The sequence below is a fragment of the Vidua chalybeata genome, chromosome 1 (assembly GCF_026979565.1).
Source record: "Vidua chalybeata isolate OUT-0048 chromosome 1, bVidCha1 merged haplotype, whole genome shotgun sequence".
Taxonomy (NCBI): Eukaryota; Metazoa; Chordata; class Aves; order Passeriformes; family Viduidae; genus Vidua; species Vidua chalybeata.
The window spans coordinates 32,526,403-32,541,002 of NC_071530.1; the positions used below are offsets into that span (position 1 = coordinate 32,526,403).

At 36.4% G+C, this 14,600-nt stretch overlaps 1 protein-coding gene across 4 annotated transcripts in view; it reads left to right on the forward strand.

The window, feature by feature from the left end:
• Window positions 1-14,600, forward strand: part of PALS2 (protein associated with LIN7 2, MAGUK p55 family member) — a 60,003-nt gene that overhangs the window by 16,303 nt on the left and 29,100 nt on the right. For 2 of the 4 annotated variants that reach the window (XM_053941911.1, XM_053941885.1), the window contains exon 2: window positions 12,051-12,172. In XM_053941911.1, the coding sequence (XP_053797886.1) occupies window positions 12,056-12,172 (117 nt within the window). In that variant the 5' untranslated portion in view covers window positions 12,051-12,055. The remainder of the gene's footprint in view (window positions 1-12,050; window positions 12,173-14,600) is intronic. The other 2 variants (XM_053941903.1, XM_053941894.1) reach the window with 1 other exon arrangement.

A 14,600-nucleotide genomic window follows, 5' to 3' on the forward strand; every position in this document is an offset into this window, starting at 1 on the left:
AGATGATTATTCAAAAAAATAAGTAAACAGGTTGATTTCCTTTCTGCAAATAGTAATTTATACTTCTGAAAATGCATTCCTAGACTATGTTGTTTCAGACCTTTCAAAATCCTGAGGAAGAATGGGGCCATTTCACTTAAGTGTCAAGTTTGTAGGAGACAATGACTACTCCATCTGTTTCTTAGGACCTTGTGTAATGTGTAACCTGTCTGTTGAGATAGGACTTGTTTTTTTTTTTAATGACATTCATAAGTACTAGCAACAATGTGGTTTTGACCTTGTAACACCCAGAAAGTTATGTAAAAAGACATCTTAGCCCTTTCAAGTTTTCTTGGTAACTTGAAGGTAATTTAATGTTGAATATTTCCACAATTTTAAAACTAGTTGTGTCCAAAGAACCAATTTATCTGTAGGAGGTTACATGTTATATTGCTCTCTTTTTATATTGTTCTCAGCCCCAGTACTCTTCTGGGAAAGAGGAATTCAGTGGGGAGTAAGATAAGCAGAAACAACTGTTGATGGGACTGACTGTTCTGAGAACTCATTTGGTGTGATAAGACAGTCCTCTCAACTGCCACGCTGAAGGTGGGTGGCAAAGCAATTACTTTTTTCCAGGTCAGGACCTGGGACTTCATAAAACCTTTTTGGGTAAAAGCTGTAACATGGAATTATTATTTATATATTGTGGTGAAATTCCAAGACTGGGGCCAGGGACTCATGATCCTTAACCTACCATTTCTGATTGTACATGGGAGAACTTCAGTAGGCTATTTTGGAAATCCTCTCCTTTTCTGTGGATGGCATTAGAAGTGGTTCTGGCTGTTGCTACCCAGGTGATTGGGCCTTAAAATTTGCGCAGATCTGAGAGGTTCTGTAGTCAAAACCCAACAAGGGTTGTACTAGTACTTGTCTGTACTAGTACCCTCCTCTCTTCTTCCAACCCCTTTCTCTGAGACCCCTAAGAAGTGTGGGAAACAACAGAACAAAGAACTTGAGTGGAAACTAAGATAATGTGGCTTTTATTGTCTCAGCATAAAGAGATTTGAAGAGAGTTAGTGTATGAGGCTGTGTATGAACTGCATTTAAAAAACAGCAATTGCAATTTGAAGTTGAGAAAAACATTATCTTACAACTTTTTTTTTTTCCCCTCTGTAGGCTTTTTCATGGCTCCGATGCAGTCAAAAAGCCAAGTTCCATCATGGTCTTATTTTTACAAGAGAAGCCATTATAAAAGAGATGATGTCATATAGTAAAAGTTGTCGTTTCAAATCTTTCAGATTTACAGCAATTTGCCTGTCTCAGAAAATGATGAAAAGCCTTGACAGATACTATTCTTCACTGAGTTTTGCAGTGGTGTGAACTGTTCAAGAAGAAAAGTTCAGCTGTCTTTGCGTTTGCCAGTGCTTCTTTTGAAAAAAAGAAAAAAACGACCAACCAATCCCTCCCCCAACAAAAAAAAAAAAAAAAAAAAAAAAAAACCAAAAAAAAACAAACAAAAAAAACCAAACCATTTGAACTGAAAAATGTGCAAAATTTAGTTAAAAGCTCTCTGGTTTTGCTTCAGTTGGAGTGGTGGGCTATATGACTGAACATTCAAAGTTTTTAGCAAAACTTAATGAAACCCAACTTGGTATTCTGAGGAAATGGAGTAGAAAATTTCAGTCAGTATGCATCACATACAGTTTTGAAGATATCCTTTACTGTTTGACTGCCTGTGCCCACCTTATGCAACACAGAACACTGTCATTCAGGTTTACAGCAGTAACTTGGAAATTGACTTTAAAGTGAAGGTGGCAAATATTCAGAGAGCATTCGAAGTGGCAGTTTCCTTAAAAACATGTTGTTCTTAATCCAAGCTGCCCCAACACCACTAGAAATAAATTTTTCCTGATGTTATTGTGCCTAGATATTCTTAAATTGAAATTAGGTTTCCCACTTTTCATTAAACATTTGCAATCATGAATAAATCCTGATAGCATAAGGTGGGGAAGTAGTCCAGGAGGTAAAACATATGACTAAGGGCAGTGTGACTTACTCCGTGAAGTTTTTGATTTCCCTTCAAAATACAAGAGTCAAGCTGATCTTTTTATTCCTTTTCCAGGGTTCTTGAACATAGCCTTCAAAGGACTAAAGGAACAGAATTGTTGAGGGTAATGAATAGGCAATTGTGTAAATCGCATTGAATTGAAAAGAAAGGTTTAGAATTGGAGTCTCTTCACTAGGGGAGTGACAGAGATGTATTTTGAGCATTCCTGAAGGTCAAGTAAGCCTTTAACGTGCCATGTTTTGCCATTTCTTTATTAAAACACAGAAGTTTTATGTGGTATTTTTCACTATTTAGAAAGATAGCTGTGTTATTTGGCAAAGAAATTTGAAAAAGCCATTTTCTATCCACTGTATCACTACTAACATTTCAGCTGTGTTTTGGAAATTTTCTTTGTGGGTAGAGCTTTAGCTCTGTCCTTAATATAAGCAAGAACTGTGTCATATGACAAAGGTAGTGAAGTAAACTTTTTTTTTATTTTTCTGTTGCAAGTCACCCTGAACTAGATCATCATTAATTTAGTGAATTGCTTTTACTGCTTCCTAATAAGTTTGTTTGGGCAGAAATGGTGGTGTGTGCATGAGAGAGATTAGTTTAGTGGAAGTGGAAACATTAGAGTTTAGGGATGAACTTCAGGTGAAAGTTTTGGAAAACGTACTAGGTGATCATGTAAAATTGAAAACTGAGGTCCTGGGACAGAGATAATTTCATTTAAATTTTATAAATTTTGCAGATTGACTCCTGTTTGCGGATTCACTCCTGCCCTAAATTTTTTATCTTCAGGCTGGGATGGGATGCAGTAGAAAATTGAGTGAAATTAAGTGAACACTTCCCTTTGGAAGCGTTTCATGGTGGGTCTTCTCCTTTTGATAGAAAAATGGGCTAGATATAATAATAGTGTAATTAAATATCTTTTTCCTTTTTTATTAAAAAATATGTTGACATAGTCTAAATATCTTATAAAGTGCTTTAACTTATTTTGTGCTCCAAAAAACTGTCTTGCTTTTCCGTTTTCTGCATATAATTTTATTGAGCGATTTTCAAATGCTTGTGTAGCATCCATAGTGGAACCTCAAAAATATTTTTACACCTGCACTGGTACAGCTCTAATTTAAATACTCCAGTGTATTAGTTTGGAAGGGATAATTCAATAAATACTTCACAGTAGCAGAGGCCTGAAACAGTGCATGCATGAAATGTTAACATATGGGTGTGACTGGTAAAAGGGCAGTGATGTAGTTTTTTAAGTGGCTGCATCATAATGGAGAATCAGATTTTGAAAGTGCTGAGTTTGGATGCTTTCATTTAAAAAAGCATTCTGCTGTTGTTATAAAATAACTCTGAGAATGCATTATGACACAGTGTTACTTTGCTTAATATCAAAACTCTTCATTATAAAATTCATATTTGTTAGAATTCCTCAGTGTCTCCTACGCTTGAAGCTGTAAAAGGAAGTAGTGTTAAAAGCAACAGTAGTATCTGAATGATATGTGGTTTCTGGAGCATTTCCTTTGTAAGCATTTTCACTTAAAGCAAAATGGACCAAAAACAAAGTGCCAAAAACTAATTTGAAACCTAGAGTAACAGCAGTGGGACAAAATATATATGTAGTATTTTCACTGAAGAAAGAGGACATTTTGTTCAGTTACAGTTTTTAATTTTGGAGGAGAGTGATGTTTAAAGTGTGCCTTTGTACTGTTTTGTGACAGACCAGTAGATTGAGCTGACAGTATGACGTAACTGTAAGAAGGTCAAAATAGATCTCATTATCTCTCCCTATCACTAGAGAGGGAAGTATTAATGGTGTCGTGCAAGGCACTCACGAGACTCTCATCCGATATATTTTCCACACTTCTGACTGTCTATATTGAAAAAAGGTGCAGACTGGAAGACGTACAGGGCAGTTACAGCAGGCTTGCTTCTTTCCCAGTTGATATAAGAGAGGGGAAGCCTTCTGAAGGGCAGAAAATTGCCCTCTTTTAGTTACAGTAATGAAAACTGAGACATGGTTTTCTAGATGAAAAAGAAAAAAAAAAAAGAAAAAAAATTGAATTAAGAACAGGGAGCAGAAAGAATTGTTTAATCTAGACTTTCTATTAACCAAGATTAAGGAAATGCCCAGATATCCAAAGTGCGGATTGTTTTTAATTATATCCTCCTGATACTCTGTTGAGTGATCAGGTGCCTTCAGACACAAGGATGCAGACACCCCTGGGATGCAAACTGCAGTGAAACCAACATCATCTCTGGTAATAAGATTCATTGCAGATCTCTGGAGGTGCAGTGTTGTTGCTTTGCTACACAGTGGAGTATCTAATTTTGTTTATTTAAAGTACCTTGTCTTTTTTGTAGACGTGCACAAAGTACACTACAGAACAGCTCTGTAGCTAATGTTCTGAACCATTTCATTTACACTGACAGTAGAGTACGTTAGAAACCTTGTGAATTTTAGCTTTCTTTGAAAAAATGCCTATCCTGTGTTCCTAGATCAAAGTGCAAATGGTTGGAAAAAGATGCTGATGGCCAAGCTTGGGCCAGTTGCTGCTGGGGTGCCTGGTCTCAGAAGTGGGGCACAACATGCAGCTTGCCTTATCCACTGTGACAGTGTTGATTGGAGACCAGCAACAAGATGAAAGCATGTTCCTGGAGTGGAAGTCTGCTATCCCTTTGGAAGGGTGTTCATTATTTTCTCTTCAGGTCTAATTTTTTTACTTGTGTGAAGAAGAGATCTAATTGAGGAAGAAATCTTAATTGATTTCCAGCTACCCTTAGGCTGAATTTGTGAATGGGATAAAACGATAGATGGTTCTGCATGGCTTCCCCTCAAGTGTTTCACCAAGAAAAGTGGTACATTTGTTTGGGTTTGTTTGTTTGTTACACATAACTTCTTCCTTGCTATATAACTGTCGTCTTTACTTATGTTAGCATTTTTTCAGTCCTGCTTTCTTCAGGCTCTGTCCTACTGCAACAGATAAATAATACTGAGTACTGTGGCAGAAATGCAGATACAAAGCTTTTGATTCATTTGGAAGAGTGCACATTAGAGAAAGCAATACTTCAAAAGCTGTACTTAGGTTGTTGTATCTCTTTTGCTGGCATTTTAGACTTAATAAAATCTGGCATTAATTACCAGAGGTACTGCAGAGAATGTAAGTTTCTTCATCCAGCTGCTGTTTGCAAAGTACCAGGGAGAATGATGGATGTGTGCAATAAGCTGAGCCTGTTGTATAACTTGAGTGGACTGCAGGATACGTTCTGAAACTTTGTTGAATTCTCCTATAACTTTTAAGTACAAAGTAGTATCTTAGACTGCCTATCCACTAAATGTTTTGCCTTCTTTTAAAAATCTGTTCAAATATATTCTCCAGTACCTGAACTGCTAAGGTAGTTCAAGAACTAAGGGTAGTAGAGTTTTTCTTCACCAAAATTGAAATTTCTCCTGGGGTATGTCCTAGTATTAATTTAAAGTACAGTAGTCTTTACATGATATCAATCTATACTTTCCTAATAGCCTTTCCTAATAGATAAAAAGTAAAAGCAGAAAAAAAAATAAAATTTGGCCTTTTAAAAAACTTCTAGTTTACTTGCTTGTACATGCTCTGGTTTGTACTATATGGTGCTTGAAGATTTTTTTTTTCTGTATTCTTGTCTGTTGTGTGCATGTGTGTCTTTCCTCAGCTAATAATTTCTGTGCCTGAAGCTTGCATCATTCTTTCTCTAATTAAAAAAGGTCAGAAAACTTAGTAATACCTAACACTTATATAGGTTTATCTTCAAAGCATCAAGCTTAGTGAGCATGAAGTTAATTGCCTTTGTACTTTATAAAATATTTTTCTTGGAAATCCTTTAAGAAAGAGAAGTCTGACATAATTTCCTTAAAACTAGATTTTAGTGTGTCTGTCCTCAATATCTTGTTGTTGGTCATGATATATGTATTTAAATAAGACTTAAGCTTTTAATTCTGCTGGTTTTGGTGTTTTGATGTTTTGTTCCTTTTTTATCTTTGCTGAAATTACTTTTAAATAGTGCTTTTATTTTTTCCAAAAGATGCAGCTGTGAGGTCCATCTGTTCATCAGAAAATTTGTGCTTCGTCTTTTTTTAGACAATCTTCGCAGCCTGAAAGAAGTATGTCTGCAGTGTTCAAGCTGGGAAAGGGTTGTTGGCTCTTCCCTATAGCTTTTGTGACCTTCACAGTCATGAAAAATGGGCATGAAAGATATAGTTGAGCCAGGTTTGATAAGAGTAGGGACTGCTTGAGCTTCTATTTATAGGTATGTTAAAATAGCTCCATTTTGGCTTGCCAGTAGACTTGGAGAAAATGAAGTAAAAAAAATTAATAAACTTTTCTAAACACTTATGTTATTTCTTTTCAGTGTGCAGAAATTCAGACAACAGCTTTCTTCATTAATCAATCTTACTGTCTTTTTAGATGAGATCTGCTGTGTTTGCTGCCTGAGGAAGGGGTCCTGTTTAGAAGAGGTGCCTGAGTGATGTTACAATGGAATGCTGCCCAGGAATGTCTGAGTTAAGGTGGCTGTCCAGGGCAGCCTGCTTGGCAGTGTCTGTCAAATAGGAGGTGCAAGGTGTGTGGGAGGGCGTTTGAAGGCCCGAGTGTCATTGCACCCTGCTGCAGTCAGCAGCGTGTGTGGTGTAGGTGACTGATTTGTAGGGGAGAGCAGGACGGAACTGCAGAGCTCCACCACTCCTGTAGCACTCGCTGCTCTGGAGCTCTTGCTGAGAGTGATCCTGCTCAGTGCATGCAGCTGCTGGCTGTGAAAACATAGCAAACATAATGTTGTATGTGCTCACTGCATAGTGCTTCCCCAGAGACTTTAATCTGAAAATATGTCTTCTGAAACTCTACCAGTAGTAAGACAAAATAACTTTTTTTTTCCTTTGCATTTTATTTAAGCATAATGATCATTATTTAAAAACCTTAAACACAAATGGGGAAAAGTTACAGAGTTGTCATTGGTTAAGGGCTAGCAAAGTTAAGAATTAATCTTCTTTTGAAGATTAATGTCTGAGCTTATTGTGTGTCTTGTGAAACTTCAATATATCCCTCTTGAAAAGGTCTTAAATCACACAAGAAACTATTTCTGAAGTTTATGTATGTGACAAGATTTTAATCTAACTTTCTAGATTTTGTGTGGAGTACCTGCCTCTCCAGTAGTCCTTGAGGTATTTATTATAACTTTCTATCCAGATGAGTAGGCCATGTGGAAATAAATATGCATGTTTATCTAAATATATTATACATAATTTTCTTTTCATTCCTGTTATTTTGTAAGCTTGGAGACTAATAAAATGAAGCTGAGCTAAAAAAAATTGTGCAAGGTATTCACTCTGAAAAGCTTTAATTTTCCCCAGTGAGTGACACATTTTTCTTCTGTCTGCAAATCTGGAAAATTTATTTAAATATATGCTTCCTCTTTCCTCTACATAGAATTAATGTAGACAAGAATTAGGTACTGAAAGAAAGAATAAAAATCAAATTTGGTAGAAGAATCACAGCTGAGGTCTTGGTGAAAACCTGCCTTTTTCTTACAATTACAAGAAGAAAGGAGTTATCAGGGTATCTTTTACGTCTGTTTGATCTGAACTTACTATTGTAAGGTACAATGTGTAGATTAAACCTTTGAAACATCCTTTGGTTGTCTGAAGAGCTCTGTGGGAATTAGGAGGATTTAATTCTGGTTAGTAAATTTTGCATTAGGAAGTGGGTTTTCTGTATTCCCATGCCTCAGGATGCATGCTGTTTGCCATAGAGATCAATTAAAATCTCTTTGCCCCTTTTCCCTTTTTGAAATGGGGTTCAAATGACAAACTAGTTTCCCTGAATGTGGGGTCATATGTACAGTAAGAATAAATTGTTCAGTGCATGTACACAGCAGACCAGTGTGTTTCTGCTGAGTCTTGCTTGAGGCTTTAAACTTGCTGCAGTTATGAAGATGTTCTTTGAAAATTGACTGTGGAAATTAATTCTGTGTGTATTCCCTGTCACGAAAGCCGGGGGCTGGAGTTGTAATCTCATTTTCTCTTAGGAGTCCCAGCTCAGACTCAGTTCTGTTGTCACCCTTTCCTAAGAATCCCTGTATTTCAGCACCTCGCCTCAACTCAGAGTGCTTCTGCTACCCGGTTCCTCCTGGTGTGTCTGGAGGCTGTTGTCAGTGAGTTTTTTGTAATATGTGTATGTTCCTAGCTGGTTTTGTTAACCATTGGAGTCAGCTATGCCTGTCTCATGGTGTCCTCTCAAAAACAAATCCTTATGTGTTGTGATGAGAGTTTAAAGTTCTTCTCAGATGGGTCATTGAATATACAAACAGGCTTGTCTTCAGAGAGAGGGAGGTGAATGGTAGAGCTCTCCAAGTCAGTATATTCTTATTATTTTCCTGTAAAAGATGGGACAAGAGAGGGAAGAGAGACCCAATTAGTTTTCCTCGGAAGGAAAAGCACACATTTCCTCTTTATTGTATACCAAAGTACCCAATAAGTACCCAATAATAAGAAGCACTTCTGACAACCTCCTTTATGCAGTTTGTTCATGTAGTCCTTAGTTCTTCAGTATGCCTGACTTGAATATAAGTTCTACAGGGCTTTCTTCCCCCCAGTGAGTAACTTCTATCAACATTTCAAGGGCAGATTCACCACAAAAGAGATGTGCGGCTCAAAAGGCAATTCTTGATGGGATATTTAGATTTGGTAGTCTCAAAACTCCTCAGTTCCATCTGTTTCTTGCTTGGTAGGAGCTGATCTTTTAAGCAAAACTTTCCTACATAAGTACTTTCATCTTCAGCTTTCATTCCTGCTGCTCAGGAATAAGATAAGATGCTTTTTTAAAAGTGATAAGGTGGCTTTATCCCTGGAAAGAAAAAAGTGAAATTGTTTAAATGAGTGCTACTTGAAATTCCATGTGAATCTACATTATTCTGAAAGATCATTATAATTAAACCTGGAAACAAAGCATCTCCTGTTGTTTGTTGTCAAATAGAATATTTCTTCCCTAGAAATGAGTAAATGAAAGCCTCTTGAATAGATACAGAAGAAGAGGTTCCATAATACATTTCCCAAAGTATCTTCCCCTCCTCCTACCTCTGCCCTTAGTCTTTAGATAAATCAATTTTTTGAAAGTACATGTACGAATATCTAAGGCATATGTAGTCAGTATATTGCCTAGACTTTCAAAGTTATTTTCACAGGTGAACAAATACCAGCTTTTCACATTAAACAGGAACTATATTCGAAAGTGGCCCATGACTTGTATAATACACATAAAACACTGAGATTAAAATGTTTTGTCTAGTCTATCAAAAAAAGAATCCATATATTTGTGGTCTGGTCTTTTTAAATAAACCAGCAGATATAATTCCTGTTGGAATATGCTCTTGATGATTTTTTTTTGGCAAATAACATTTGATCATGTTGTGAATTTTTTGCCAGGTGAGTGTAAAGCAGTGAAACATGGTAAAGCATATAAATGTTCCTCTGCCTACCATGTCCTAGGTAACAAGTGCAAAGACTGTTGAAGCTTAACCTTTCTCTCATGCTAAAATTTCTTTGCTTAACATTGTAACTGATTAAATTAAAGGGGTGCTTAAAGGTATTATTTTTTATTCAACTACTTACAAAGATCTTCCCTTTAAGATGGGGAACTATCTACACTGAGACAATATTGAGCCTCATATTGTTTTCAAACATAAACAATACAGCACGAGTAAAGGTGCCTTATCCTGCCTTTTTGGTTTGCTTTCTAATATTGAGACAACACTATTTATAGCTAAGAAAGCTCTTGCCATAATGGCTGTGCCATGAGAGAAGGCAACCAACACACAACTGTAGGAAGCTGTTTCTGAGAACAGCTGGTTTTGGTTTTGATGACCTGGAATGCAAGTCTGCCTTTGTGAATTTTTTGAACTCTGCATGTTGATAAAGCTGGTTGCTGTTTTCTAGGAATGCTGAAATAACTTAAGTAGTTCTGATGGTAGATGTTTGTGAAACCTTTATTAAATAAAATACTAATTTGAAAATACCCTGATTACTTCCATGAAGACATTCCTCTGAAGCTTAACATTGCTGTTAACATTTTATTTTTGATGGTAAAGTTTTTATGTACGGACTATATTTTTTAATTTGATCTAAGGCAGAATTCTGAAAGGCTTAAGTAAGAAACAAGATAATGTCATGGAGATAATATGAAGAAAGTGTTTATTATAGATGTTTTTGTCACCATCAAGTGCTGGAATTGCAGCTAGTAGTTGAGATGCATACTTTGGCTTCAAGGAAGCTTTGCATTTTCTCTGATTATTTGTAGGAGCAAAAGTGCTAACCTCAAATCTCTTAAAAAGAATTTACATAACTGTTAAAAATGTAAAGAAAGCTTATTATTCTAACACTTGCATTATTATGCAGCATCTATGACTTAAATTGGCCAGAAATATCTGCCCACTTCTGCAGACAGTACAGCTTGCGTGACTGCATTAAAAGTCACGAGCCAGAAACTGGGAATTGAGAAAATGTGAGGAAGGCAGTTGCGTCTGCAGCTGAACTAGTCAGGATGTAGGACATAGCTAGTCTGGGGAAGTTGTGGACTGTTTGCAAGATAATTTTTTGACTATGTAATGTGTGGTTGCTGACAGGATTTTGTCTGTTACAAAGTAGAAATAATGCTGCTTCAAAATCTGAAAACATAAAGTGTTATTTTCTGTCCTACTCATGGTTTCACAGAAAATTCACTTTTCTTGAAACAAATAATGTTGTTAAAACATTTAACATAATACAGGTCTTTTGACATGCACTACTGTAGTTAAAATGTCGCACATGAGTTGATTTGCTTGTTGAAAAGTCAGTTCCACTTAACAGAAAGAATGGTCAGAAATTTTTTTCTTCAGATGGAATTTTCTAGGAAGAATTGGAATCAGAAAGTAGGTGTTGAGAAATGCAGTTTGTTCTGTTACTGTGCAGTTTCATAACAGCTTTCATTATAAAGCAGTGAGGAAATGTAAGGGTAAATTCCTGTGTGGGAGAAGGGGCATATAGGCTTTTCTAATTCTCTTGATATATACTACTCTGCAACATGCAGAGCTTTGCAGAACACAGTGGTTATTCCAAGGCTTCTGAGCTTGTTGAGGATCTCAACAGGAGATTTTGTTAGTACACCTCTGTGTGTCTATTTGAACATGCATGTATAGCTTGGCAGGAGTTTAAAAGAGTAAAGTTAAGAGCAAGAACAATTTCTCTTAACTCACCTCGATGACTTCAGAGGACCAGACAGCTGGGATGGTGGCATTTTCTGACATTTCTTTGGGCAGCATTGTTGACACTCAGCCAAAAGTGGTTCTCTCAGCAAGTCTGAGGGTACCGAGCAGGCACGATGCATTTCTCATTGTAGGGTGTACTTCCCATTGCAATGTGTTACAGGACCATGCTGGTGTTAGCATCTGCACCGTGTGCACTTAGTGCCAGAGTGCAGTGGGCCAGGACTGGCTGTAAAGGACTGCTGGGGTGGACACAAGTGTTCCCACAGTAAGAGCTGCCTTGAAAGCAAATTTTTGGTTTAAAAAAATTGGTTTGGAACTATATGTTCATTTTTACAATAGCGAATCTGCCTCTACAAGCATTGTAAAACTTGTGGGTTGCTGTATGTATGAGGGCTGAAAACTTCTTCGGAAATATATGAAATAAAAAGAGTACTGAATTAGTTGCTTTTATTGTATTTGGAAGATTATGCATACCTTATACATAGTTTATACTTGTTTGTTCTTTCAATCCTTAGTAGCAAATCTTGGAAGGAATGTGCTGGGCCTGGATTCAGTTGGATGCAACCTTTATTTAATTTTTCAAAGACACACAAAAAAAAGTTCTTTTTCTGTTCTGTCCCCTTGCTCTCAGTAGATGTATTTGACTGCTTAACATCTTTAAAATGAATGTTATGGTGTTTCCCAGAGCTTTTGCTCCTTATGGAAGCCTGTTTTGGTCAGTATTTACTTTTTGTTTTTGTTTTGTCAGCAGCCATGCAGCAGGTCTTAGACAACCTTACTGATCTGCCGACATCGACAGGCGCTGAAGAAATAGACCTGATTTTTCTTAAAGGAATTATGGAAAACCCTATCGTAAGATCACTTGCTAAGGTATTTAAATTTGCTTCTTTGAGTAGAATCTGGAAATGTTTTAACTCTTACATTATTATGTGAACATTGAATGTGGATTGAGGTATCCACAACATGTTGTTGGTTCATCTTATTAAAAGACTTGAAGGCCAGCTTGAAGGTGAAGAGCTGGTGTAATTTCTGTGCATGCTGGTTAATAGTTGTATAGAACAATTTAGAGGAAGATGAAAAATTCAGAGACTACAGATACAATGTGGTTACATTATTTATGAAGAAAAAGTCATAATATTTGAAATTAGAAGCATTTGATTTTAATGTAGTCTTGTAACCACTGTTGTATGCATAACCCATATGCCTTCGGACTTTTAGTGGTTTTGCCAGAGATGAAAAGTGAGAGCAGTCACCTTCATTATCTGATGGCATAAAAATGTTTTCTTTTCATCTTAGCTCAAAACTACTTTCTGATATGCCAGGAAAATATTTGCTCCGTGCCTTTTCCTGGATCTCAGATGAATGATTTTATCTTTGATTGTCAGGTCTCTAAAACATGGATTATCCTAAGTTTTTGTTCTTGGATTATGAAAATCTTTTATGTATGGGTGGTAACTATCAATTTTAAATATGTAAGGTGATATTTGCAAAAAAAATCTTTGGACTCTTTAATTAAAATGTAGCTTGTTGTTGGGGAAGATGAAACAGGAAAGCCTTATAAATATTTTTAGCTTGTCTTACCAGTAGGAAATGCAGTCAAATACTGTACATCACTTATATGTGTTCTTAATCTTACTTCATAAAAATAAGCTCTTTTCATGAGGAAAACCCAGTTAACTTAAATAGAGCTGTCTCTTTAATAGGAATAGACATCTGAAAGCAGTGCCCTCTAGGCAGGTATGAAATCCTCTGTAGAGCTAAAGGATTGTTGTCCAGGGATTTTGTTCAGTATAAAAATCTGGAAAGGAAAGTTTCTCATGAGAATTCATATAAGAATTTACTTCTGTTTAGCGGTTAAAAAAATTGGTTTTAAGTTGAAGACATGGCATAGTAATAAACTTAGAAGTAATGGAAGTGTCTTATCTACTGGTGAGATGACTGCAGAGAGAAAGATTTGTGTCCTAAATTTACTAGAGTGAGTAAAAGCATTTTTTTACTGGCAATGGAAACAACTTTTAAGTATCTGCTGCATAAGTCATCTTTAATACTTATCATGAAGAAAACGTTCACTGCAAAGCCTTTTTTTCTTATAAAGAATTTGTGCTTTAATGACCAATAACAATTAGGTGGAATTTAATGACTAGCAGATGTAAAAAAAAAGTGCTTGTAGTGGAAACAGATTCTTAACTGTACACATGCTTTATCTAGAATGCTTAAAGGTTTTAATTGTGTTCACATGGTGTGACTGCACTCATATTTTCTTTGTAATTATTTTGGAAAAATCCTCAGTCTTAACGAGCAGTGCTAAATAAGGATAAGATCAAAACACATTTGGTGAAGCGTATGTAATTCACATATTTGTCCCTAAAAATACATAAACTTGCTTTTCTATTAGGGGAGCTGGTTCTCAGTTCTCAGTCATCTCAGTTCTCTGAGATGCTTACGTTATTTAAGCAGGATAATTTCAAAGCAGGCCAGAAATGCAAAAGCTTTTTCATTTTCCTTTATCAGCCACTTATTAAGACTAATTGTTATGTAAAGTACGCCAAAAAGGACAATAAGAAACTTGGGCACGTGTGCCACAAGCTGTACAAACTTATTTTCTCCTTTTGGTCCTTAAATAAATGAAGGCAAACAATAAGTATAGTAGTTAGTTCATAGTATTTTGCAGTGCAGTTTGGCTGATCTTTTAAAACTGGGTTACATTCATTTCACACTTTTCCTGTATAGAAAAAAGGCAGTAAGGTAGAAATTACAGATTTTTTGGGGATAGGGTTCTTTTACTGAACCTTTCCACTTTTCATTAGGTGGTAGAGGAAAGGGGAACCAACTGTTATCATTGCAAAATGTTTTTTCCTTTCACTGATGTTTATAGAATCATAGAGTAGTTTTGGTTGGCAGTGGCCTTTAAATGTCACCTTGTCTAACCCCCTTGCAATGAGCAGGGATATCTTCAACTAGATCAGGTTGCTCAGGGCCCTGTCCAGCCTGACCTTGATTGTTTCTAGGGATGGAGAGTTTACAACCTTTTTGGGCAGCCTATTTTGCAGTGTTTTACCACACCCATCCTAAAACTTCTCTTCCTTATATCAAGTCTCAATCTACCCTCTTTTAGTTTAAAATCATTATGCCCTGTCCTGTTGCTAAAGGCCTACTAAAAGTTTGTTCCTGCCTTTCTTGTAAGCCCCCCTTTAAATATTGAAAGACTGCTATAAGGTCTTCCCAGAGTATTCTCTTTTCCAGACTTAACAACCCCAACTCCCTATCTTTCTTTTGCTGATGCTTGTGTTCATCCTAA